The following is a 24,725-nucleotide window of genomic DNA, read 5'->3' as shown; positions in this document are numbered from 1 at the left end:
AGAAATAAACACCAGAAATTTATAAGCAAATTCTAACTGCACATTTTATGAACAATTCCAATAAAACATGTTTGAAGAATAAGCAAACAAGGAATCCCAACAAATTACTTTTATGACATAAATATGGTCTTGATATCTAAAGCAGAGAAAGTTTAAAAAGAAAAAGAAAACCAAAGATCACATGGCTCTCTTCAACAATGAGATGATTCAAACCAGTTCCAAGTGTTCAGTAATGAAGAGAATCAACTACACCCAGAGAGAGAACTATGGGAAATGAGTGTAGACCAGAACATAGCATTTCCACTTTTTCTGTTATTGTTTGCTTGAATTTTTGTTTTCCTTCTCAGGTGTTTTTTACCTTCTTTCTAGATCTGATTTCTCTTGTGAGTCAAGATAACTATATAAATATGTATATACATATTGCATTTAACATATACTTTAACATATTTAATATGTATTAGACTACCTGCCATCTAAGGGACGGGGTGGGGGGAAAGAGGAGAAAAGTGGCAACAGAAGGTTTTGCAAGGGTCAATGTTGAAAAATTACCCATGCATATATTTTATAAATTAAAAGCTATAATAATAAAAAGGGGGAAAAAAAGAAAATCAAAGATCAATTTCCCTGATTATTAATGAAAAAGTTTTAAAATAAAATACCATAAAGGAGATTATAATATATCACAAAAATCATACATTATGACTAGGCTGGATTTTAACAGGAAAAATCATAAATAAAATCAAAAAACGAAGAACAAGCATTATCTGTAATGGGGTAAGCTAGAAGCATTTCCAATAAAATCAGAGTGAAGCAAGGATGTTCATTATTACCATTAATTATTTAGTATTATATCAAATATACTAGCTGCAACAAGAAGAAAAGAAAACCATGAAAGAACAAGCATAGGCAATAATTCACTTTTTGTAGATGATATAATGACTTGGAGAACATCAGGAAATCAACTAAAAAACTAATCAAAATAATAAAATCTGTAAAGATGCAGGACATAAAAATAAACTCAGACAAATCATTAGTATTTCTGCATTTTCTTTTTTAAAAAGCTGAATCAGCAGAAAGAATTTGAAAGAGAAATTCCATTTAATATTACAATATATAGTCAATATCAAATATTTGTGAGTCTACCTACCAAGACACACACACAAATTGTATGAACACAATTATAAAATATTTTTATCACACAAACCTGAAAGATTTAATAATGATCAACACAAATGAGCAACAACAGTTCCAAAGGGCTTTTGGTAAAAAATGCTATTCACCTCTAGATAAAGAGCTAATGGACTGAGTACAGACTGAAGCATATTTTTTTTTATTTCTATTTTTTAGAACACAGCCAATTTGGACATCTGTTTTCCATGTCTAGACATATTTCTAATGGCTTCTATTTTTTCTTCCCTTTTCAATAGGTAGAGGAAGATAAGTGGGGAGGAAAAGAATCTGGAATTGAAAATAGTGTTAAGAATTTAAGAACTTTAAGAAAAATTTTTCCAAGAAAAAAGAAAAGAAATCCTTATCAAACAATAATTTCTAAACTTGGGATCATGGATGTGATAGTGAGATCTTCTGATCCCCTCAGCTTCCTCCCAAAGGATTTTGTATTTAAATATTGTGTTTATTCTTTTGATATTTATTCTGTAAATATTTAGATAAGTATTTATTGCCTTCTCCACAACAAGGTAAACTTTTTCAGAGAACTTTTCAGAGAAGTTTCATTCTTTTCATTTGTATTGCCAGAGTCCAATACAGCACCTAACCTAGTAGTAGGTAAAAAATTCACTGATTGATGTTTCAATTTAAAAGATGGACAGATTGCAAGATAATATTTAATTCAAAAGAATTGACTTCTAGCACAGGTGAAGAAAACATATTTAGACATGTTCCCTCCTCGACTCCTTCAAAAATAACATTCTAATTGTAAAAGTATAAGATTTTCTCTGATCCAAGGGTTACTATATATTCAATCTGCAATAGTTTGAATGCTTGACAGTTCAGCTCAAGAAAGTACCTTGGTGTTCAGTACCTTCTGTTACCAGGTGATGTTCGAAATCTTCCTAAGACAATTCAAATGGAAGTGATTCAGTTTCCTGGAATGATGCTGGTATGTTGTCCAAGTTTCATGGGCAAACAACAATGACGTCAGCATACCAGCTTTGTAGACCTTCAGTCTGAAAGGCAATCTAATACCTTTTCTCTCCTATCTTTTCCTTAGGAGCCTTTTAAACACTGAACTAGTTCTGGCAACCCACATACCTCCTCATGATCTATCAGTACATCCCTAGAAAGTATAGAGCCATGGTAAGTGAACTTATCCAGAATATTGAAAATTTCTACAGATAGCACATAAGGCTGGCCACATTGTTAGAATGCCAAACATATATTTGCCTAAAAGACTATTTTATAGAAAACTTATGCAAGATAGACATTCACACAGTGTTAAGACCTACTAGCATGATGTGAGCATGGCATGCCTGCTAGTGCTCTATGATTAAAGCAGAAGTGTTATAGCTCAAAAAAAAAATATAAGAAATGTACAAATTTAGGGTCTGTATCCCAAGGAAATCACAAAGGAGGGAAAATTACTCCACATGTGCAATGTTTGTAGCAGCTCTTTTTGTTATTGTAGCAAAGAATTGGAAAATGAGTAAATGCCCCAAAATTGGAGAATGGCTGAATAAGCTGTGGTATATGAAGGTAATGAAATATTACTGTTCTATTTAAAAAATGAAAAAGTTGATTAGACAGACCTGAAAAGATTAACACAAACCAATGCTGAACAAAACAAGCAAAATCGGGAATACATTGTACAAAGTAACAACAAGATTGTGCCATGATAAACTATGAAAAACTTGGTTCCTCTAAATGCTTCAGTAATTCAAGGCAATCCCAATAAACTTTGGATAGAAGATGCCATCTACATCCAGAAAATGGAGATTGAATTTAAATCAACTCATGTTATGTTCATTTCTTTTTTTCTGTTTTGTTCCCCTCTTTTACGATTTTTCCCTTCTGTTCAGATTTTTCTCTCCTAACATGCTTTATAAAGAAATGTATATTTTAAAAAGTTAATATACATGTAGAACCAGAAAAAAAACACAATTAAATTTTAAAAAGGGGGAAAAGACATACAAATTTAAGAGACATTTCTACTTCAAATGTTCATAAGGACTATTTGTACCTGACCTATGGCAGAGCATTCCCAGTTCCTAATGATCTGATCAGTCACAATCAAACACACTCCAAAATAGTGATGCCATTTTGGTCAACAATCAACCAACCATATATTCAGTGTAATCCTTGGGTAAATCAAAAGTAGCTTCAAATATTTATGATCAATCAATATAGGTACAATTAAGATGACATTTTAAGTAAAATTAACCAAAAAAAGCCACTGCCCCTAAGTTTGTTCACCTTTACCACATGGAGAGGGGTAAGAAGGAGAGAGGTAAGGGAGGGGGAAAGATATGAGTAAAAAGCAAAGAGAAGATAGCCTGTTTGAATTTCCCTTATGGAGCTTTCTTGAAAAGGAACAGCTGATGAAAGTCAATTTAATATGCCTTATTGGAGAAAACATTAACTATAGGGCTAAACTCTATATTAATCAGAAATCTAGCTTAAAAAAATACCAAACCAAATTTTAAATGAAATTTTTAAAAACTAAATATACAATCTATAAAGAAATTCCCATCCTACACTTAAAAGTTAAACCTGATTATCTGCAAAAATTATCCATTACATTAAAAACAAACAAACAAACAAAAAACAACAACAACAACAAAAAAACAAGCTTTGCCATTTCTATCCATTATGCTCCCCAAACTGCTGCTTCCTACCAGTCACTATATGCTCAGGACATGGATTTATGGATTTTAATTAGTCTACATAAAATATAATTTTTTTTTTTTTTTTAGGCTGGGGTTAAGTAGCTTGCCCAGGGTCACACAGCTAGGAAGTGTTAAATGTATGAGACCAAATTTGAATTCGGGTCCTCCTGAATTCAAGGCTGGTGCTCTATCCACTGCGCCACTTAGCTGCCCCATAAAATATAATTTAAAAAAACAAATCTGCTACAAAATTCATAGCACCTCAAATTCAACTATAAATGACAAATTATCCTTCCTATATTAATTGGCAATTTCCTTAATACTCAACTGAGACAATAGCGAGTACATAAGGAAGAAGACAGAAAACTAGATCATAAGAGCTCAATTATCCAGATATGGCATTTTCTATTAATTACTTCTAATTTAATTATTATGACGAAATCATATATATTTCAACTTACAAGGTTTTGAGGGGAGAGAAGAATCGAAGAGAAAAAATCTAGGGGAAAAGATTAAGATCAAGCATCATGATCCTTCGGAGCTCCCATTATTAATCTGTGTTAAAATTCAATGTTTAACAATCCAGATCCAATATTTAATAAAGAAAATAGAGAGCATTTTATCTCAAGCTTTTTTTCTACCCATTCCTCTGTTCTGATGACAGGATTTTATACCTACAAAACCTACAAATAGTACTACTGAAACAGCAGATTTCAGGTATATCAAACTGAACAAATCACTAAGAGAAATAAAGATCCATTCTGAATGATAAATGAAAAAAGGGGATGGCTTTGATAGATTATTGAATAACGGGAGTTAAACTTGAGTTGAATTGTTTGATTTATTGTCTATCCAAGTCTAAGCTGGTTATATAAATAACAAAATAGACAAAACAGATTTCATTTAGCTATTCCTTTAGTAGGGGAAAGGGGAAATTGAGTTCTTAGAGATCCAGGATGATCACTTTATATGCCATATTGGAAAATGGTAAAAGAATATAAAACTCTCCAGGATAATAAGGTTTGGAAAAGTTTCTTTTTTGGATGAAATCACAGATGGTCATGATAATGATTAGTTAATATTTTTAGGGCTTTTTTGTTACAGGTACTATATATATCACTTATGACCCTCAACCGTGTGAGGTAGGCAAAGTGCCACAGACATTTTATTTTATTTTAGATAGGGAAACTAAGTCAGTTAATTACCTATAGTTACAAAGCTACTAAGCATCAGAGACAACATTGTAATATAGGGCTGTTCAGGCTCCAAGTAGTACATGCTTTCCATCATATTTTACAAATTAATCACAAAACATTAAAGCTGGAGTTCATTTAATAACTGCATGATTTTTATTGATGAAAAAATTAAAAATCTAGGTCTCCTGAAAGAACACTTGCTGACAGGATTTTTATAACATACCAAGTTGTCTCTTACTTCTCTACTGACTATAATTGACTGAATCTTTTAAGCTTCAGGAAAAACTTGAAACTATACCAGGCTCTGGATATACTGGCTTGTAAGGCATGTAAATTCCTCCCTTATTTTACCCTGTAGAAGTAAATAACTAGAAATTCTTAGGTTTTATTTTATTTAAGATTTTATATCACTTTAAGAAAAAAAATCACTATATCCTACAAAAGACTTATTTGGGGCAACACTGTAGTGTGAAAGATCACTTAAGCTCTAGTCAAGAAAACCTGAATTCAAATTCCAGCTGTTACTATTTGTGTAACATAATATACTTTGGTTTTACTTTCCAGAATTAGACTATACAGTGTCTTCCATACCCTGCCCATGTCAAAATCTAAAGTAAAAGCTCATGACTTCAACTTCACACTTGATCTGAAAGTCCAATTGTTTGCTTTTGATGAATTCTGTTATTTGAATTTTTCATATTCATACTTTCCCCAGTCATTTTCTAGGTAAAATTTCCATTTTCTTGTTTAGTTGTGTCTAACATTTTGTGACCCAAATTTTCTTGTCAATGGTGCTGTAGTGATTTGCCATTTCCTTCTCTAGCTAATTTTACAGAAGAGGAAACTGAGACAGAATTATGTGACTTAACCAGGGTCACACAGATATTAAGTGTCTGAAACCAGATTTGGACTCAGGAAAACAAGTCTTCCTAACTCTAGGCCCAGGCACTCTATCCACTGTGTCATTGAAGATGAAAATGGATTCCCCCACTTGAAGTTTTAACACTGATTTATGATTCCCCACCCACTTCCAGATTTTACAAATACTATATATCAGAAAACTGAATAATAAAAAAGCAAATACTTTTGAACATACCTTCTTCATCCTTTTCAAACCTATTTCCACTAGAATATTGTTATTTTAAAAACTCTTGACAATATTTCACTTGATCAATCAGGCTATCTCTTTGTCACATACTTATGTGCATTTAATATACTCCATAGTTAAAAGAATTCCTGGCAGCTTCTCTTATGATTGTTCTCACATAAGATCGTCCCTTTTATTATTTTGTCACAATATAACAAGTCAGTGAAATCCATATTAAGAAATGTCTAATATTCTGCTCAAAAGGCCTCTTCTGGTCTGTCTCAACTGTCATTACAATCCTTGTTCACTGGTAGAATGCCCCATGAATGTTCATCTATTTATTTGAATGAAATTGGTAAACCATGTTACAATTTTGTGGACTAGCTCTGGCAGTTTTTTGACCAACAACATTACCACTTTCCCCTGAACAATGCTTCAGTTAATGAAAACTATACTTTTTCAAATTTCACTTGATTTTCAGTGTGATAGATGGGGCAGAGCAAATGCAGATCATTCCCATTTGTAGGTTAGGTGACTTGGCTATAATCACACAGCTATTAAGTAGCAAAGCCAGCATTCAAACATCTCTTCCAGAATCCAAATCCTGTACTTTAACTAAATTGTTATGATTATTTTTAAAAATTAAAACATGGAAATATAACAGAATTAAAACTAAATATCTGGTGTTTAATGACATCTTCAGAGTCACTAGTCAGCCAACTGATAGAATGGCAATTTTGTATAAAGACCTAAAACTTTAAAATCCCAACTCCTTTTCTATGTATTTATTCCTACAATATCTAGCCTATTTTCCTTTCTCCTCTGTTTATTGCATCTCTTTGTGTCTTACTTTCTATCAGCTAATCATTGGAAAAGAAGCCTGGAGTAAAGTTATCTACATATTTTAACTATTCATAAAATTAGTTTGTTTTGGGAATATGTAGCACTTAGCTTAATCTCATTCAAATGGGTACATGTTTTAATTCAACTCTTCCAAGTTAAAGTAACCACCCTAGAAACAAGGTTACTTCCTACCCCAAAAATGACTGCTTTAATGAAAGTAAACCCCCAAAGTCAAAGAACAGGCTTTAAACAAATAGCATGGTTCCAACAGATATTTTTGACAAGGTTAAAGGAAAGATCTGACAAAAGAAACAATGTAGTCCTAACTATTTCTGGAAGAGATTTCAAGGAGAAGTCAGCTAGATAATGGAGCTAGACATAAATACAGGCAATGGTGGAGGTAGATGGGTCCAAGGTACTGTTAGGTTATACCCAAAGGACTTTACCTAAAATCCATATGAAAGGGTTGTTGCTTTGGCTGGGAAGAAAGTTGTTTGGAATGGTAGTCTACGAAGAGGCTAATGGACATAATATTAGACCTAAAAAAAATCTATCCTAAGTGTTATTAAATGGTAGCTACAGGGAAAGCTTTTTCTATTATCTGCCTCCCCCCTCTAGGTTTTTCTCTGTCTTTTCTTCTCTCACACTTTCAACTCACCACAATAAAGAATTACATAGTTTTATTTGATATATTTACTCTTTTTTAAAATAAATTTTAAAGTTTCTCTTTTTTAAGCTTCCCAAACCCTGTCCTGAAATAAGATGACTCTTCTTAATCCTTATTAAAATTAGCCTACAAAGATTAAAGAACTCATTCAAATGATACCCCTATTATATAGACCATGAGCTATAAAAATCAATTTATAAAAACCTTCTTTAAAAATACATTACAAAAGTCAGAACTGAAAGAGATCTTGGTGATCATCTAAATTCAGGGACTATCAACTTTTTAAAAGAAAAACATTTTTTGATAATATTATGAAAATTGTTTTTGAGGAAATGTGTGTACATATCTTCATTCCTACACTAAAATCTTAATAATTCCATGCTTTGTATGTCATTGCTCAAAGGCTCTTGTAGAATACTCAGTAGAGTACAATCTTTTTCAATGTTATCCTTGAAAAAGAAGATGTCTGATTTCTAAGGACCAGCTTAACTGTGGGTATTACCTAAAACTGTGCTAGAACAACTTCCTCATTTCACTCTACAGGAATCTCTCTTGGATCTCACTGGCTCCCCTGGATTCAATTATCATCTCTATAAAGACAATTACTGTCTCTTTCTCTATCACTAAATGCCCTCTTACACATCTCAAATTTTATGCCCCATAGACACCTAAAACTCTATATGCCCAAATAGAATGATCAAATTTTCATATTAGTAATAACTGTACCATTATCTTCCCAATCACCATAGCTCACGATCTGTGTCATCTTGATTGTACTAGACTCATACCATATATTCAATCTGTAATCAAATTTTGCTGGGTTTACCTTTAAGATATCTCTCCTGTTCATTCTCTTTTTTTCTACTAAGCTATCACCTTATCTCCTTTTATATAGACTTCTGTAAAAGCCTTTTAACTAGCCTCCTCACCTCAAGCCTCTGTCAATCCAATCCATTTTCTAATCTATCACCAATATAATTTCACTAAAGCATATTTCTGGACATGTCAACTTCCCCTCCCCCAAGAAACTCCATTACCTCTAGGAAATTATAAACTCTTTGTCTGACATTAAAAGTTCTTTATAACCTGGCCTCTTCTTACCTTTCCAATCTTCTCAAATTTTACTACTCTTGGTCCACTTTATCTTCCAACAATCCTGGTCTATTTGCTAGTCCTCAAATATAAAACTTCCTCTCACATCTCTGTGCTTTTGGGCATGGCACCCCATACCTAGAATGTTCTACTCTCACACTCTTGGTTTTCTTTCTTCTTTTAATGCTCTATTCTAATCCCACTTATTCAATTCAGGAAATCTTTGTAGTCCAGTCGTTAATATTATCTCCTCTGAAACAGCATTCCACCTAGAGTATGCATATTTTATTGTAGCTAATTTGTTTATTTGTTGCCTCCTTATAAGACCTATTAGTAAATCCTTGTTAACTTGAACTAAATGGAGAAGCTCACTATCAGAAGATTGAGAAAGTTTTTTTCTTAAAGCAACTTACAAAAAATTGCCCATAAAAGTATGGTATAATAATCTGTATCTATAGAGAAAGCAGCCATACAAATCACAATATATCAATAATTATTCCTTCAATGTTTTCTTATATTTTAATAACTCCACAAGTACTGGGGTTTAATTCAACTTGTACTTATTAAGCTCTTGCTTAATTGGAGGCACAATTTTATTATTTTATTTATACAAGTTAATACAATGAAATGACCAAATACTAATTATTATTTCCAAATAGGCACTTGTTAAAATGCACAGGTGGCCTAGGAACAGAAAGGAAAAAGCCTGATGAGTTTATAGCCTTCTCTCATTAGCACATTAGTACCAGTTTATAAGATAAGTTAATTGTTACTTTGGAAAGCAATAACAAGTATTTATTAAGTGCTAACTACAAAGACCCCCAAAAAAGCACAGTACATTCATGGGAAGTATGCCACATATGTACAGTTTAGAAAATATAAAGTATACAATGTAAATAAAGTAATGGCACTCACTATTTAGAGTAGAATGGGAGGAACTCAGGAAAAGACTTACTGTAGGAGCTAACTTGTAAGCTGAGTTTTTGTTTAATGGATTTTGATGACTTGTTTTTACAATCTTCTACATTTCTCCTATGTTCCTCCTGCCCTAACCTCAACAAGCTCTCCCTGAAAATTTTTTGAGATAAATAATAAGAAAAGAGAAGGGAAATCTTTAGCAAAATTTATCAGTATAATTAAATTTTTTTGACATTCTAAATATTTCACAACCATGAACCCACTGAGCTGAGCTGTGAAAGGAACTAGGCAGAAGTGAGAAGGGAGATTATCTCAGCCTCTGAAGATGAATGCTGGACATATTGTTCAGTTGTTATTCAGTTATTTCAGTCATATCCATAACCCCATTTGGAGTTTTCTTCATAAAGATCCTAATGTGATTGCCATTTCCTTCTCTAGCTCATTTTACAGATGAGAAAATGGAGACAAACAGGGTTAAGTGACTTGATCAGTCACAAAAGTGACTGACATAGTAAGTGTCTGGGGCCAGATTTGAATTCTGGAAGACATCTTCCTGACTCCAGGGCTCTACTAACTTCCCCACCTAGCAGACTCTAGGTTGGGCATGACTGAATGACTGAATATGGAATGTGAAAGAAGTGTGAAAAATATTGGCTAGAACCAGTCTAGCAAGAATTTTAGAGACCAAAGAGAGGAATTCTAGTTTATCTTAGAGGAAACAGTGTGCCCAATGAAGTGATGATCAGACCTGTTCTTTGGGAATATGAACCTGGCAGCTATTTGAAGGATAGGATAAAGAAAGAAGAGGCTAAAAGCAAGAAGACCTATTAGAAAACTTCAATAGGAAGAATGATGAGGATCTCAACTGGTGTGTTGGCTGAGTGGATAGAGAAAATTGGATAGGTCTGGTGGAGGTAGAACAGACAAGATAAGGCAATTGCCTGGATGTGGGGGAGTAAGGAGATTATGAGGTTGGAAACGTGGATGGATGGATGGCATTGATTTCTTCCCGAGAAACAGGGAAATATAATTGGATAGGCTTCAGAGGAAAAGATATGTTACAGTTTTAAACATGTTGAACTTGAGATGCCTGTGGGACATCCAGGTGGAGATGATCAAGAAGATATCAGACTGGAACTCAGGAAAGAGATGGGACATAGGTAAGAGTGATCAAAGACAAGGAGAACCAGAAAAGCCAGGAACATATGACCTGTGGGGAAGTATTCAGAAGAACCAAGTGGTCAACGGTGTCAAAAGCTGCAAAAAAAAGACAAAATGGGTAACTAAGAACAGGCCCCTGAATATCACTAAGAAGGAGTTATTACTAAAGGCAGTTTCTGTAAAGAAGCAGGAATTGAAGCCAGATTTCAAGGGGTCAAAAAGTGAGACTTTTCCTAGGAGTTTGACTGTGAAAGGGAGAATGACAGCATGAGGCAGCTTGAGAAGATAGCAGACAAGTGATGGAATTTTACAGATGGGATAGATCTGGGGATATCTGTACATATATAGGAACGAGTCAGTAAATAAAGACTAAATCTTACAGCTAGTTTGCTAAATTAAGAGGCAAGTTCCCAGAAGGAATGAGTTCTAGAGTCTAAAGAGAGAAATTGGTATTGGCCAGAAAGGCTACTTCTTTAAAATGAGAAGAGGTTCTTGGCTGAGAGAAAAAGGAAAGAAGGTAGTTGAAAGACAACTTGCAACTTGAAAGAAGGTCTGTGGAAAGCATGATATAAAGTCAATCAGAGAAAAGTAAAAAGGTCACTGAAAAAGAGTGAGAACCCAGTTGAGATCAGATATAAATGTGTAGAGGATTCAGCCAGTACTAGTTTGTCTTTCAAGAGCACTTAAGCAGAAGTAGAAAATATGGTGGGGAGGAATTGGCAAGACATAAGGAAAGGAAAGGATAGGCAGGAAGGAAGGACTCTGGCCTTGAGGTGGATAAAGCAGACAGGAAGCATAGTAGCAACAAGGATTCAGATCAGTTGCTAAGGTTATATAGCCCAAGTGGGATATCCTAATGATAGCTCAATGCTTTCAGCAATAGGAAATGAGTAGGAAAAGAAGTAGTGTTTAAGCCTAAAATATATTTCCTTTGAAGGCTAGGGATTCATTGTACATGTGTTCCATATTAATAAATATTAATAGGAAGAAACTTTTTAACTGCAAATCAAACTGACTTCAAACGCCTCATCAAATCTGATTCCCAAAGTTAATCACTCAGCTGTAGTCAGAGGAATTGAGTCCATATCTAATGATTAGTTTGATATCTCATACCTTAGTCACAGAACAAATTAATGACAAGAAACCAGAAACTCCTGACACTTAGAGTCCAGTACAATGTGCACTTAAGTTATAACCTCTAGTTCAAGATACCATGACATTTTTAAATGTATCTAATTCTTTAAAGAGGAAAACATTCCATTTTAATACTTAAACTGGAGAACTATATTTTATGTATAATATTGTCACATTAACAAAACTTTAAAAAAATCTACCCTAAAAAGTCTTTGATTTATAAAGAACTTTAAAGTCACTTTCCATTAAAGTTTTATCAATCAAGTATCATTCAGTTGTTTCTTACAGATAACAATCCTTATCAAAATATACAATTTCTCAATGAAAGGAATGTCATCAATTAGAACAAATGCATCATCTGCAATGAATAAATATTATTAAAGTACTCTTCTAAAAAATAATAATCTTAACTACCATTCAGTGAGTTCAGCCTAAATTTGGGATAGGGTACACCTTAAACCTATGAGCTAAATCTAATTCTCAGACTAATTTCATGAAGTGCACTGGGAAAGAGCAAAGAGTGGTCCCATTTACACTTACATTTGCCAAAAAAAAAAAAACTACAAACCTCACAAATCTTTAGTCACTATACTTAAAGCAATCTTATTTGATCATGTTACTCCCATGAAAACAGACTCATTCTTTCTTTGAGATTTGAAACTACTCAGTTTTTCAAACTAGAAAGCAGATTTATTTTTGTCTTTATTTATTTTCAGAATTTAGTACATAACAGGCACTTAAACATAAAAATGAATCAATCTTTGAAGGAAGACTCTCCTAAAGAGTTCTAAAATGTGTTTGTTCCTGTATAACTTAAATGCATTTATCAATGACATGGAAAAAGGGATAGATAAGTGTTTTTCAAGTTTGTAAGACAAATTAAAATTGGCAGATAGCTAACAATCTGGATCACAGAGGCATGATCCAAAGAGATAGTGTAGAGCATCAGCCAAATCAAAAGACATGAAATTGAATAGGTATAAATCAAAGAACTGAATAATTTCACATTTGGAAGGGATTTATAGGGCATCTAGTTCAATCCATATCTGTAGAGGAATATCCTCTTATGTCATCTCAGACAAATGGTTATTGAGCCTTTTCTTGAAGGCCAGTATTTGGAAAACCTATTACTTCTGAAGGAGGTCTATTACACTTTGAGGTATCTGTTAGAAAAAGAAGCTTTTCCTTGGTGCTGTTCAGTCATTCAGTTGTGTCCAATGCTTCAAGACTCCATGGACCATAGCATGCCAGGCCCTTTTATCTTTTACTATCTCTTAAAAACTGTACAAATTCATGTTCATTGTGTCCACGACAGTATCAATCCACTTTACCCTCTGTCATTCGCCTTTCCTTTTGTCTTTAATCTTCCCCCAAATCAGGGTCTTTTACAATGAGTTCTGTCTTCTCATCATATGCCCAAAGTAGTTAAGCTTCATCTTTAGTATTTGACCTTTCAGTAAAGTCTGAATTAATTTCTTTTTTCACTGACTTGATCTCCTTGCTTTGACTTTGACCTTTGTTGGCCAAGTATTTCTGCTTTTAAGTATGCTGTCCAGATTTGCCATAACCCCCCTTCCAAAGAGCAAGTGTCTTAATTTCATGGCTGCAGTCATCATCTGCAAGGATCTTTGAGAATATAAAAGAATATAAAATATGACATTGCTTCCATTTCTTTTCTATTTGACAAGAAGTGATGGGACTAGTTGCCAATGTCTTAATTTTTTTTATGTTAAGCTTCAAGACAGCTTTTACCCTCTCCTCTTTCAACTTTATCAAAAATCTTCTTAATTCTTCTTCATTATCTATCATCCAAGGAATACCATCTGTATATCTGGGATTGTTGGTTATACTCCTGGCAACTTTGGATTCATCCAGTTTGGGATTTTGTACAAGACACTCTGCATCCAGGTTAAATAAATAAGATGAAAATATTCAGCCTTGTTGAACTCCCTTTCCAATCTTAAATCAATCACCTGTTTCATGCTTGGTTTTGTTGCTTCTTGGCCAGAATACAGGTTTCTCAGGAGACAAGTAAGATGATCTGGTGCTCCCATCTTCTTGAGGACTTGCCACAATTTATTGTAATCCACACAATCAAAGGCTTTAGTGTAGTCAATAAAGCAGAAGTAGATTTTTTTTTTTTTTGGAACTCCCTTTGCTTTCTCCACAATCCAATTTTTCCTTACATCATACTTAAAACTACTTGTTGACAAGTGTTCCTAATTGTGGGGTTTAGGTGATATTTTTATTCTTAAGAAAATTAATAAAAATCCAATTTTCTCCCTCCCATTTACCCCTTATTTAAAAAAAGGAAAACAAGATTCTTGCAAAAAAAATATGCACAGACAAAAGAATTTCCCCCATTAGCAATGTCCTAAATTGTCCAGATCTAAAACACAAGTCCCAATCTGCACCCCAAGTCAATAATTTGTCAGTAAATAAACAATATAATTCAAAATGGCTTTCCTGAAATCACCGTCCACTGTATTGATTGATAGCTATGTCTCTACTATACACATAAATCAGATCTAAATAAATGAAGATATATTGTTCATGGATAAGTAAAGCCAATATAATTTTCAATATGATAATTTTTCATAAGTATTCAAGATTATCTCAATTAAACTACTAAAAACTTCTCTTCCCGAGTTAGGAAAAATAATAACAAAGTTCATGTGGGAAAACAAAAGGTTAGCAATGTCAAAGAAACCAGGGGAAAAAAGATGTAGATCTGACCTTAAACTATATTATAAGATGAGAGTATTGTTTAAATATAAAATGGATAATTATAATTATTTTAAATTAAAGATTTATTTTATAAATAAAATCCATACAGCCAAAAATAGAAGGAATGCAGAAAAACAGGGGATCATAGACAATCACTCAAATAGGATGAGATTGGATTGGAATATTTTTGTGGAAAATTGAAGTATAAGAAATGATAAGTATAGTATGGTCTTACATATATGTATGAGTGTATATGTATATGAATGTATATGTACATATGTGTGCCTGTCTGTTTATATACATCTAATATATGCATCTAAATCCAAGCTTAATTGTAGCCTTTTTAGGGCAGCAATGGGGAAGTGGGGAAAGTAAAAGATATAAAATAAAACATGTATAGCACAGAGAACAAAAGAAAACCTACAAGGAAGGAAAGAAAAGTTGAGCAGCTTTGAAAAGAATATTTATTCAGTATTTATTACATAGGTGTTTTTTTTAGATGGAACTTTATTATTTTATATTGAATCCTCTTATGTAGATAGCAAATTTTTTTCTCATTTTATATTTAAGTTTAAAATAAATAATAAAATTTTACCCCTCCAATAGAGTTGTCTTCTGAAGTTATTTATCTTTACAATGCTATAATTACTGTATACATTTTTGTAATTCTTCTCCCCTCACTCTCAGTCCTTACAGGTCTTTCCAGATTTCTATGAAATTATCTTCTGGGTAAAATATTATACTTGGGGTTTAAAAAATATCAGTCACACAAGAAGAAATTTGGGAATGGGTGGCTAGATGGCAATTTGTGTAAAAAATATAAAGTTTCATACCCTGCAAACTCAATATAAGTCAAGAGTGACAATGTGGACAAAAAAACTCATGCAATGCAAATTAGGCTGCATTAAAGGAAACAGTGCCAAGGAAGGTAGTGATAGTCCTGTTTAGCTCTATTCTAATTAGAACACATTTTTGTTCAATTTTGGACATATTTAGGAAGACTTGGGGTAAGGTGATGGGCCAACCAGTGTTGGCCAAGATCTCAAGATCATGCCCACATGAGAGATAGAAGAATGAACTGGGAATATTCAGCCTAGAGTAGAGTAAGTTTTGGGAGGAGGAAAAATAATAGTTGTATTCAACAGTCGTATTATTATGTGCAACAGGAATTAACACATTCTGCTTGGTATAAGTAAGAATAATTGATGGAAACAAATTTAAGCTTAATTTGAGGAAAAACTTAAAAATTAGAAGGATCCAAAAAAATATAACAGACTGTCTCTAGAGATAAAGGGTTATTCAAATAAAGGGTCATGAGTGAATGTTTTCCTTATCACTGAAGATCTTCAAATGATGACCTTATAACCATTTGTAAGGTAGAGACTGTGGATGGGTGGATTCTTATCTAAGTATGAATTAAACTAGAGCACTCTGGCTATTGCTCTGAGATTTTATGAAAAAAATTAGGGGACGAAAGATATTTAAACATTTTAATGTAAAATGCTTGCAGTGAATTAAAAAAAAATCTTCACAAGAAAATTTTCAACAGTGATTCTTATTTACTCAGGAATAGAGATGATAGATGAAAAAAATGCTTGAGAAACTCAAAAAAAAAAAATCCCATATAATAGAAATAGAGAAAAATTACTTTTCTTTTAGATTTAGTCTTTCTCAATTTAGCTCCCAGGCCAGTGATTCAATGTTAAATAAAATTAATTCATTTAAAAACATTAAAATGTAACCTGTGTTTTTTACATGACTTTACGTATGTAACTGATAGCATATTCAATAGAGGGAGGAAAATTGGATCTTAAAATGTAAAAAAAAAAAAAAAAAAAACTAAAAACAAATAAATATAACTCTAATTAAGACTAAGTCCATCATTAGCCTATGATCTTGGGATGAGAAGTTTGAATAAATCTCTATTTGGATTTCTAGCACCTAATACTTTCTACAATAGTTTTGTGCCCTCATAATTTGAGGGAAAGAAAATAATTCAAGGGGTGCAAAAAAAGCATTAAATTAAATTTTAATTGAAGAAATGATATGGGAAGGGCCATGAAATTTAGGAGTCTTGGATTCAAATCTCATTTCCAATACTTCCTACCTGTCTCCACTAAAGAATCATTTATTTTCAGTTTCAGTTTATTCACCTTTAAAATAAGGTTAATGCTTGCATTATCAATCCTCACAGGACTGCTATGGAAAATATTTTATAAAAATTTAAAGCAATATATAAATGTAAATTATCATTTAAAAAATACCTGTATCTTAAGTAATATGTACTTAAGAGTAAAATATTTTTCAATGAAGCACTAATGTGAAATATAGTAAGAAAAAAATTCTTGTCTATCATGCTTGATTTCTTAAGAGTTAAAAGCTTTACAACTCTCTTACTAGATAGATTATTGTGAATTGCACAGATAATTCAGAAATAATTAACTGAAGAAAAGTTAAAAACAATTTTTCTGATTGTTTTACTTAGTGGAATAAATGAAGTATGGGAACTGGTTTAAAATTAATATAGAATTCTCTAAGCTCAAGTTGATATTTACAACTAACAGCTCTTCCTGTTCACTTATTCAGTTCTTATTCATCTTCTTTCAAGCCAATAACTATATTCATAATCCTGGAATAGTTCTCCATTTATAGCATATAAAACACACACACACACACACACACACACACACACACACTGCAACACATGCTTTTAAGTCCAAAAGAACAAGTCTCAAAGCCCCAATTTTAATTATAAACTTTTAATTTTTCCCATACTTAGCTCAGACTCTTTAACTTCAAATTATTTTTTCAATCAAATTACTATACTTCTACTTGTCTTAAACTTGCCTAAATGCCTGAACAATTTAAAGAAGCAAAGGTATCCATTAATCAAATCTTCATTAAAACCTACTCTATATCAGGCACTGTGCTAGGGATACAAAGAAAAGTGAAAGAGTCTCTATGCTTAAGGAGCACATATATAAGGAAAGCAAAAGGTAAAGAAGGTAGAAGAAGAGGGAGAAAAGATTAGAACTATGTACACTAAAAATAGCAAAAAGGCCATTTTGTAAGAGAGAATAATGGGAAATAAGCTTGGAAAAAAGCCAGACCGGCCAAGAGCTTTAAATAACCAATAAAGGAATTTAGTTTATCCTTAGAGCAGGGGTTCTTAATTTTGTGTGTGTGTATCATGGATCCCCTTGGTAATCTGATGAAATCTATGGATTCTGCAGAATAATGTTATTTAGTAAAGGAAATACTAAATCTCAGTTAAGTGGTTAGTAAAAAATTAAGATGTCACTGTTTTCCTATCTAAGTTCATGGGTCCCTGAAATGGCCCCTATTGGGGATCCACAGATTTTTACATTAAGAACCCTTATCCTAAAGACATTTGGGAGATATTTAAGGGAAAGGGAATAAATATTTATATAACACCTATATATCAGGCACTGATCTAAGCAATTTACAAGTATTATCTCATTTGTTTCTCCCAATAACCCTGCAAGTTAGGTGCTGTTGTTATTCTCATTTGCCTAGATTCACAACAGCTAATAAAAGTATCAGAAGCTGCATTTGAATTCACTTCTTGAAGATTGAAGAATCTGAGCTCTAGTTACTGCGCCACCTAGCTACTATCTCTTGAGCACTTGTTCAGAACTAAAGTTTTAAACTATTGTTGAGTAAGTATGTAGATGATGAACTGAAGAAGGGAGATAGGAGATGGGGAGATCAATTAAAATTTATTGCAATTAAAATTTATTAGTGTCTAGCATTAAATTAGGTACTAACTTGTTACCAAAAAATTAACTTTTCTCACATAAGCTAACAAAATTAATAATATTTAAAATAATTTGTTTATACATTTTGTTTTTCCTTATACCACTTACTAATCATACCATATCTGGTATTTGAAAGCAGCCTAGTATTTTAAGGTTTACCAAATGCTTTCCTTAAAACAGGTCTTCTGGAGTATGTAGAATAAGTACTATTACCTAAAATTACAGATGAGGAAATAAAGAAAAATGACTTGCCCATCCACAGTATTAGAATTAAGAAACATCCAATCCAGAATTTGAACTAAGTGTGCTGACCTTTCCACACTACCTCCCCCCATATCCTAAAGTATCAAGAAAGTGTAAACTCAAAGGGTTGGGGTTCAGTGAACAGTACAATAGTACTTACTCTTAGATCCAACACTTTATTACTATAGAGACTAGTGTAAGAATTCCCCTCCACAATCCCAAAATGTAAAAACTGAACAAATTACCAATGCTATAGATCATTGGAATTAAGAAATTAGTTCCTTTTCCCTGGCTCTGACTTTTTTTTAAACCAACAATTGGTAGTCTTTAAATTGTTAAACCTACCAATCTCTCTTCTCTGCACAGGCCAAATAATTAAGCAATTTTAATTTTCCTATCCACTTTCAATCTACCTATCTATCTATCTAATCGGTAATTTGGAGGCTTAGGGGAAAAAAAAGCATTAGTCTTGAAAGTGATAAACTCATAGTCTTCAGACATAACTGTCAATTCATTATATAAAGTCTTATCATAAGAAGAACAGTGCTCTCTTCTATATTTAAAGCACAATTCATCGTTTTCTGCCCTTGTCCAAGGGTACCAAGTATACAACTGATTATTACAATTTTACTTGACAAATGGTAAAGTTTTGGTTGTTGTTGTTGGGGAGTCCCATGTTTCTACACGGAACTAGGATCTAGAGCAGGTAGGAACTTTAAAGTTCATTCAGCCCAATCCCTTCAAGCTAATCTTTTCATCACAAAGATGAGGAAACTGAGGCTTAAGAGAAATCATGGGACTTTCGTAAGGTCATGCAAGTATTAAAAAGCAGAGCTAAATTAAAATCCCTGAATCCAAGTTTGACATTTTCTTGTCTAAGCACAATAACACCTCAAGTAAAAAGTTTACTTTGGAAAACACCGTTCAAGCTACTTAGATTAATTAAGACTATCAAGCACATTATATTGAGAAACAATTCTAATCAATCACAAATAATGCTCACATTATAAAACTTCCATATAATTTCTTTTATCAAAGTAAATGTATAACTAGCAAAACTGTGCTGTTCTTGATTATAATGTACCTGGATAACCTTATGCTTAATATTCCAGCTAATTTTTTTTTAAATATAAATACCAAACTGATAAAAATGGGAAATATATCATAATTAATGACAAAACTTAAATATTACCATAATATATTTTAATCAGGAAGCAAAATGGAATTTGCTAAATGAATCAGTAAAACATTATACTTTTGGATATTATTACTTTAAATAATTTCTTTAAAATTAATGTTTATCAACTTTTAATTTTATATGCAGGCAGATTTTTCTAGTGCTTCAAGTACCTCAACCTTAACTTTTATTCAGAAAAACTGCCATGTTTTATTCAATAGCATTCATTTACACAAACTATTATAGATTTCTAGTTATCATTTATTAAGAAAAATTAGAAAGCTGAATTTTAGGTGTGATTATAATAAAAACATTTTAAGATAACAAATGCAGCTTTTATTCTTATTTTAACAATGTAACTTTTTTCATTTTAAATCTGGTTGCTATTAACACAATGCTCATACAGTAAATATTCAATAGCTAATAATTTTTAAAATAACAATCCTTTCTTAGAAATACAACTCCAAATTGAAGAGTACATCTGATGAAAGAATTGCAAAATGAGGCCCTTAGAGGCCTTCACTACAACCTAAGCACTATTCTTACTATGGAAACTCAATGATTTCCAGTGATGGGTTTTTTTCCCCCATATTGGTACACTGAGATGTAGGCAAAAAGGAAAATATTCTTAAGGGCAAGTTTCCTTATTATAATTAAGTCCTTAGCCTTGTTGGCTAAACATCTATTAAAGTTCCCTCAAACAATGAAATCTGTTTTTCAAGATAGTGTTTTGTTTTGTTGTTGTTTTAAACAAAAGCAAAACAAAAAAGCAAGGTTCTAAACACTTTTTTTTTTTTGGCCTTTATGCAGAATCGTTTTCCTTGGTTACTCATAGAGTATAATGCTATATCATTCAATCATTTAAAAATACTCAACTAAAAGACAACTTACAACTTTCTAACTAGATTACTAGAGTGTAAAATACATTCTAAAGAACTGAATTTCACAATTAACTTTTTCATTGCCATCAATGTTATTGTCTAGGGGGAAAAATGTACTTGAAGCATACATTTTTTTATAGTACAGAATATAAAATCTCTTAGTTTATTATCAGGATATGTAGAACATTTTTCTCATTTTAATAAGGAATGACAGTATTGTTTCTGTTCTATTAACATCAGTATTATTATACAGTCCTAATTAATAGTTCATTAGTTACAGACCTAGCCAAATTTGCAAAAGTATTATTCTAACAAGATTTAATATATCTAATATATCTGATGTAATTTCTAAATATTCCATTACATGGCTTAAATATTTTCAAAACATTTAATGTTAAATACTTAATACTTAAATATTTCAATTTTAAATGTCAAATTATTTAATTTAAAATGCCTTAAATATTGAAATAAGATTAAACTGACAATATTGTTAGCCTATGTGAACTGTTAATATTAATATGATCAAATGATTAATACACAACATAATTTGTGCTTTCTACTTGTCCCCAGGAACCTTAAAAAGAATTCCTATTTTCATTACTTCAAATACATTTATGTCCCAAATTCTATGACTTGCTTTTTTGTTAACATTAGCCAAATTATTTTTTCATCTAAAAACATGGCCTTGGTTAAGTCAAGAGTCTTTCCCCTTCCATAAAATTCAATGCAATGTTTTCGTCTAAATTCTTCGTGTGGAAACGATACAACATAAAAAAAAAAAAACAAAAACAAACAAAACAAAACAAAAAAAACCCTTATTAGACAATTTAATGGTTTTCCTCCAGAAGCATTCCCTGAAAAATTATCTTTTGAGTCTCTCAAAACAGGTCTAATCTGCTGAAGGCTGAGAGACAGTGCACTGCACTGTGTGAATGGACAGCCAGGTATTTTATGAATGGAGTAGATCACGTGATGCCAGTACCTCCCCGAACTGATATTTCCCACATAACTGTGTCAACATGCAGTGAACAGGGGTGGCTGTTTTTGTATGTGTCTGTATGTGAATCTATGTGTATGTGTATGTCTCTGTGTGTGTTTTTAAATTTGACCTAAAACTTCGACTTTTCTTTATTTCTTCAATTCAGTTATTTTCTTCGAGACACACATCCAACAAATTCATACTTTTTTCCCTTGACAAATGTTTTCAGAATGTCCAAGGTGGTGGTGGTTTAATTACTTTTTATGAATGAAGATTGTGCTATGCAAATAAGAGCGATTCACAAAAAGAGACGAAGAGAACATGGCGGCGACTTCTGCTTCTTGGCTGCACTGACACTGCAGCAGTCCACCTTCTATACCCGCTAAGCAGAAGCAAGAGCTTTTTTTTTTTTTAATCTCCAGACTGCTGCTTGCTATTTCTCAAGCTATTTCGTGCTTTACAGGCCTCAAGGTTTTTAAGAGCTTGAGAATCCTCTTTCCAAGAGGTTTGTGCTGAGGAATGCATATTTTATTTAAAGGAATTTATCTTAATGACAATTTTCCCACCCTAATATTTCTTCCCCCTGAAAGTAAAACAAAAAAATGAGCTAAAAAATTAGGCAAAAAGTGCTTTAAAAATTAATAAGGATGATAAAATCTCGAAGGGAATTTTCAGTCTCTAGCAATAATAATAATAATCTATCTCTTCGATGCATCACCAAATCTCCAAGCATCAGTAGTTAAAAGATTTAAATGTCAAAAATACTACTTTGGCAAACAGAAGAAGTGACCAAATAAGTACAGCCTTAACCCACGATAGCTTGTAAAGAAAAGTTAATGAATGAGATCATCGGCATGTTCAGCAGTGTAAATATTGTTAAACCATTCGTGCTTCCTTTTAGGTCTGCTGACAAGAATGTCCTGAAGGGATACCATTCAAAGAAAAATAATCCTGGAGTCTATCTCATTGATAGAGTTGCAAAATCTTAAATCTAAAACATAGACGAAATAACACAAATAAGATCCCTTCCTGTTTTCCCTTTACTCTTACTTCATCCTAAAATTTGTTCAGCATCTCTCCCCACCCCCACTTTTTAAAAGTACCTTGAAGGTGGATCTTAAGAAAGAAAAAAAAAAGGGGGGGGGGGTTAATCTGTATTTAGTCACTGACTCATCCAATTAAGATTCTGGAGCAGTTTGCTGCAGGATGGTGCTCCCACACATGAGTTTCCATGTGAAATAGCTATAAAGGGAAAAGGATGAATGTTCTAGATGTGTATGTCGGTGTGCTTAGAGGGGGGAGTGAGGAAAAAACCAGACTAGAGTCCTTCCATGTACTTCAATTTCACTTCTTAAAGCATCCCAACTCATGCATTCTCCCGGTGAGGGGTGGGGGTGGAGGGACCCTTACAACCAGAATCAGTATAGCCTCCCCTCTCCCCAAAAGGAAACCAGTTCAAAGAGGAGAGATGAGGGTGGGGGGAATGTCCTCTCCCCCTCCCCCAATCAATCTCCCCAACAAGCTCCCCCAGAACCCCAAACTCTCGAGGCGTGCAGGTGGGCAAGCTGCTTTTCGTTCTGGCGTCAGGGGCCGGGGGGACAGAAGGGGCTCGCTTACTCGTGGTCAGAAGTCGCCGTCTCCTCGCTCATTTTTCCCTCACCGTGATCCGATCTGGAGATGGAGGAGTAGCAGCAGCAGCGGCGGTGGCGGCGGCGGCAGCAGGAGGCGGAGCAGTAGCGGCAACAGCAGCGGCGGCGGCGGCAGCACCGAGGGGCCGGAGGCGGCGGCCGGGGGGGCGCGGGAGGAGCGGGTCAGGGACCTCACCATGGTGGACACCTCCTCCGGAGCGGTCCCCCCCCTCTTCCCCTCCCGGGAGCCCCGGCCGCCCCGCGGGGGGGCGGCGGCGGCGGCCACAATCACGGCGGTGTCGGGGTCGGGTGCCGAGCTCTGAGCTCGCCGTACGCTGAGCCTGAGCCCGCACCCGCTCCGGGGACAGAAGTGGCTGCTCCGCCGCGGCGTCTCGGCTGTGACGGCAGTGCAAGTCTCGCTCAGGCACGCGGGCTGACCAACCCGGGCTCCGCGCGGCAGCGGCTAGCCCACCCCACCATCGCCCGCCTCGCGCGGCGGCGGCTTCGCTCCTCCGGAGTGGCAGGGCAGGGCAGAGCGAGCCGGGGTCCCCGCGGTGGGGCGGCGGATTCCTCTAGACACGATCCAGCGGAGGGGACTCCTCCAGCGCCGAGGGATGGGGGGGAGCAGGGGGCGGTGAGTGTGTCTGCGAGTAGGAGCGAGTGGGGGGAGGGAGGCAAAGAGGGCGAAGCGCCCCCACCCAGCGCGGGGTGGAAGAGAGCAAGGCGCGAAAGGAGGGGGGCGCTGACGAGGGTCCCCCCAAATAGGGTACCGGGTCCGAGTTAGGAGTCTCAGAGGAATGGGAATCGGGGGCGGTCCGTGCCCGTGCTCAGCAGCGGTTCCATGGACTAGCTCCCTCGCTCTCACTCGGGAGAGGGGGGCGGGGACGAAGGCTGGCGGGGGGGGAGGGCAAGGGGGAATCACCGGAGGGGAGGGGAAGCGAGGGGAGGAGAGGCAGCGGAAGCACGCACGCCGCCCGCTCCTTCCGCAGCCGCGGCCGTAGCCGTCGCGCAGCTTAACTCCCCGCGGCCCCCCGCCGGGGAACGACGGACGAGAAGTAGTCCCTGGTGACTTCTCTCGTGGCTGCCTGCTCGTCCCGAGAGAGAAGAGTTGGAGGGATTAGCAGGCCAGCGCAGATCTGGAGATCCGAAGTGGCGTAGGGCGGAGGGGGAAAAAGAGGGAGAGGGTACGGGGGAGGGCGGGGAGGAGAAAAGAGAACCTGAGCCTCCGGGAGAATCACTGCAGCTCGCAGCCGTACGCTGCCGAGCAAGTTTCAGCAAAGTAGTTCCCTCCTCCCTTCAATTTCTCAAATCGTTGTCAAGTCACTTTGGCTGGGGAAAGGGGGGCGGAGGGATATAGCCCACTACTCGTGT

At 34.9% G+C, this 24,725-nt stretch overlaps 1 protein-coding gene across 1 annotated transcript in view; it reads right to left on the bottom strand.

Moving 5' to 3' along the window:
* The window catches only part of SPRED1 (sprouty related EVH1 domain containing 1), a 135,492-nt gene extending 111,981 nt beyond the window's left edge, over window positions 1-23,511 (bottom strand). The window contains exon 1 of the mRNA XM_074289229.1: window positions 23,344-23,511. Within this exon, the coding sequence (XP_074145330.1) occupies window positions 23,344-23,375 (32 nt within the window). The 5' untranslated portion in view covers window positions 23,376-23,511. The remainder of the gene's footprint in view (window positions 1-23,343) is intronic.
* Between the last annotated feature and the right edge of the window lie 1,214 nt (window positions 23,512-24,725).

The sequence above is a fragment of the Sminthopsis crassicaudata genome, chromosome 2 (genome assembly GCF_048593235.1).
Source record: "Sminthopsis crassicaudata isolate SCR6 chromosome 2, ASM4859323v1, whole genome shotgun sequence".
In the NCBI taxonomy this organism is placed as follows: domain Eukaryota; kingdom Metazoa; phylum Chordata; class Mammalia; order Dasyuromorphia; family Dasyuridae; genus Sminthopsis; species Sminthopsis crassicaudata.
Note: the sequence above shows the minus strand (reverse complement) of the source record. Positions and strands in the feature narration are given on the sequence as shown.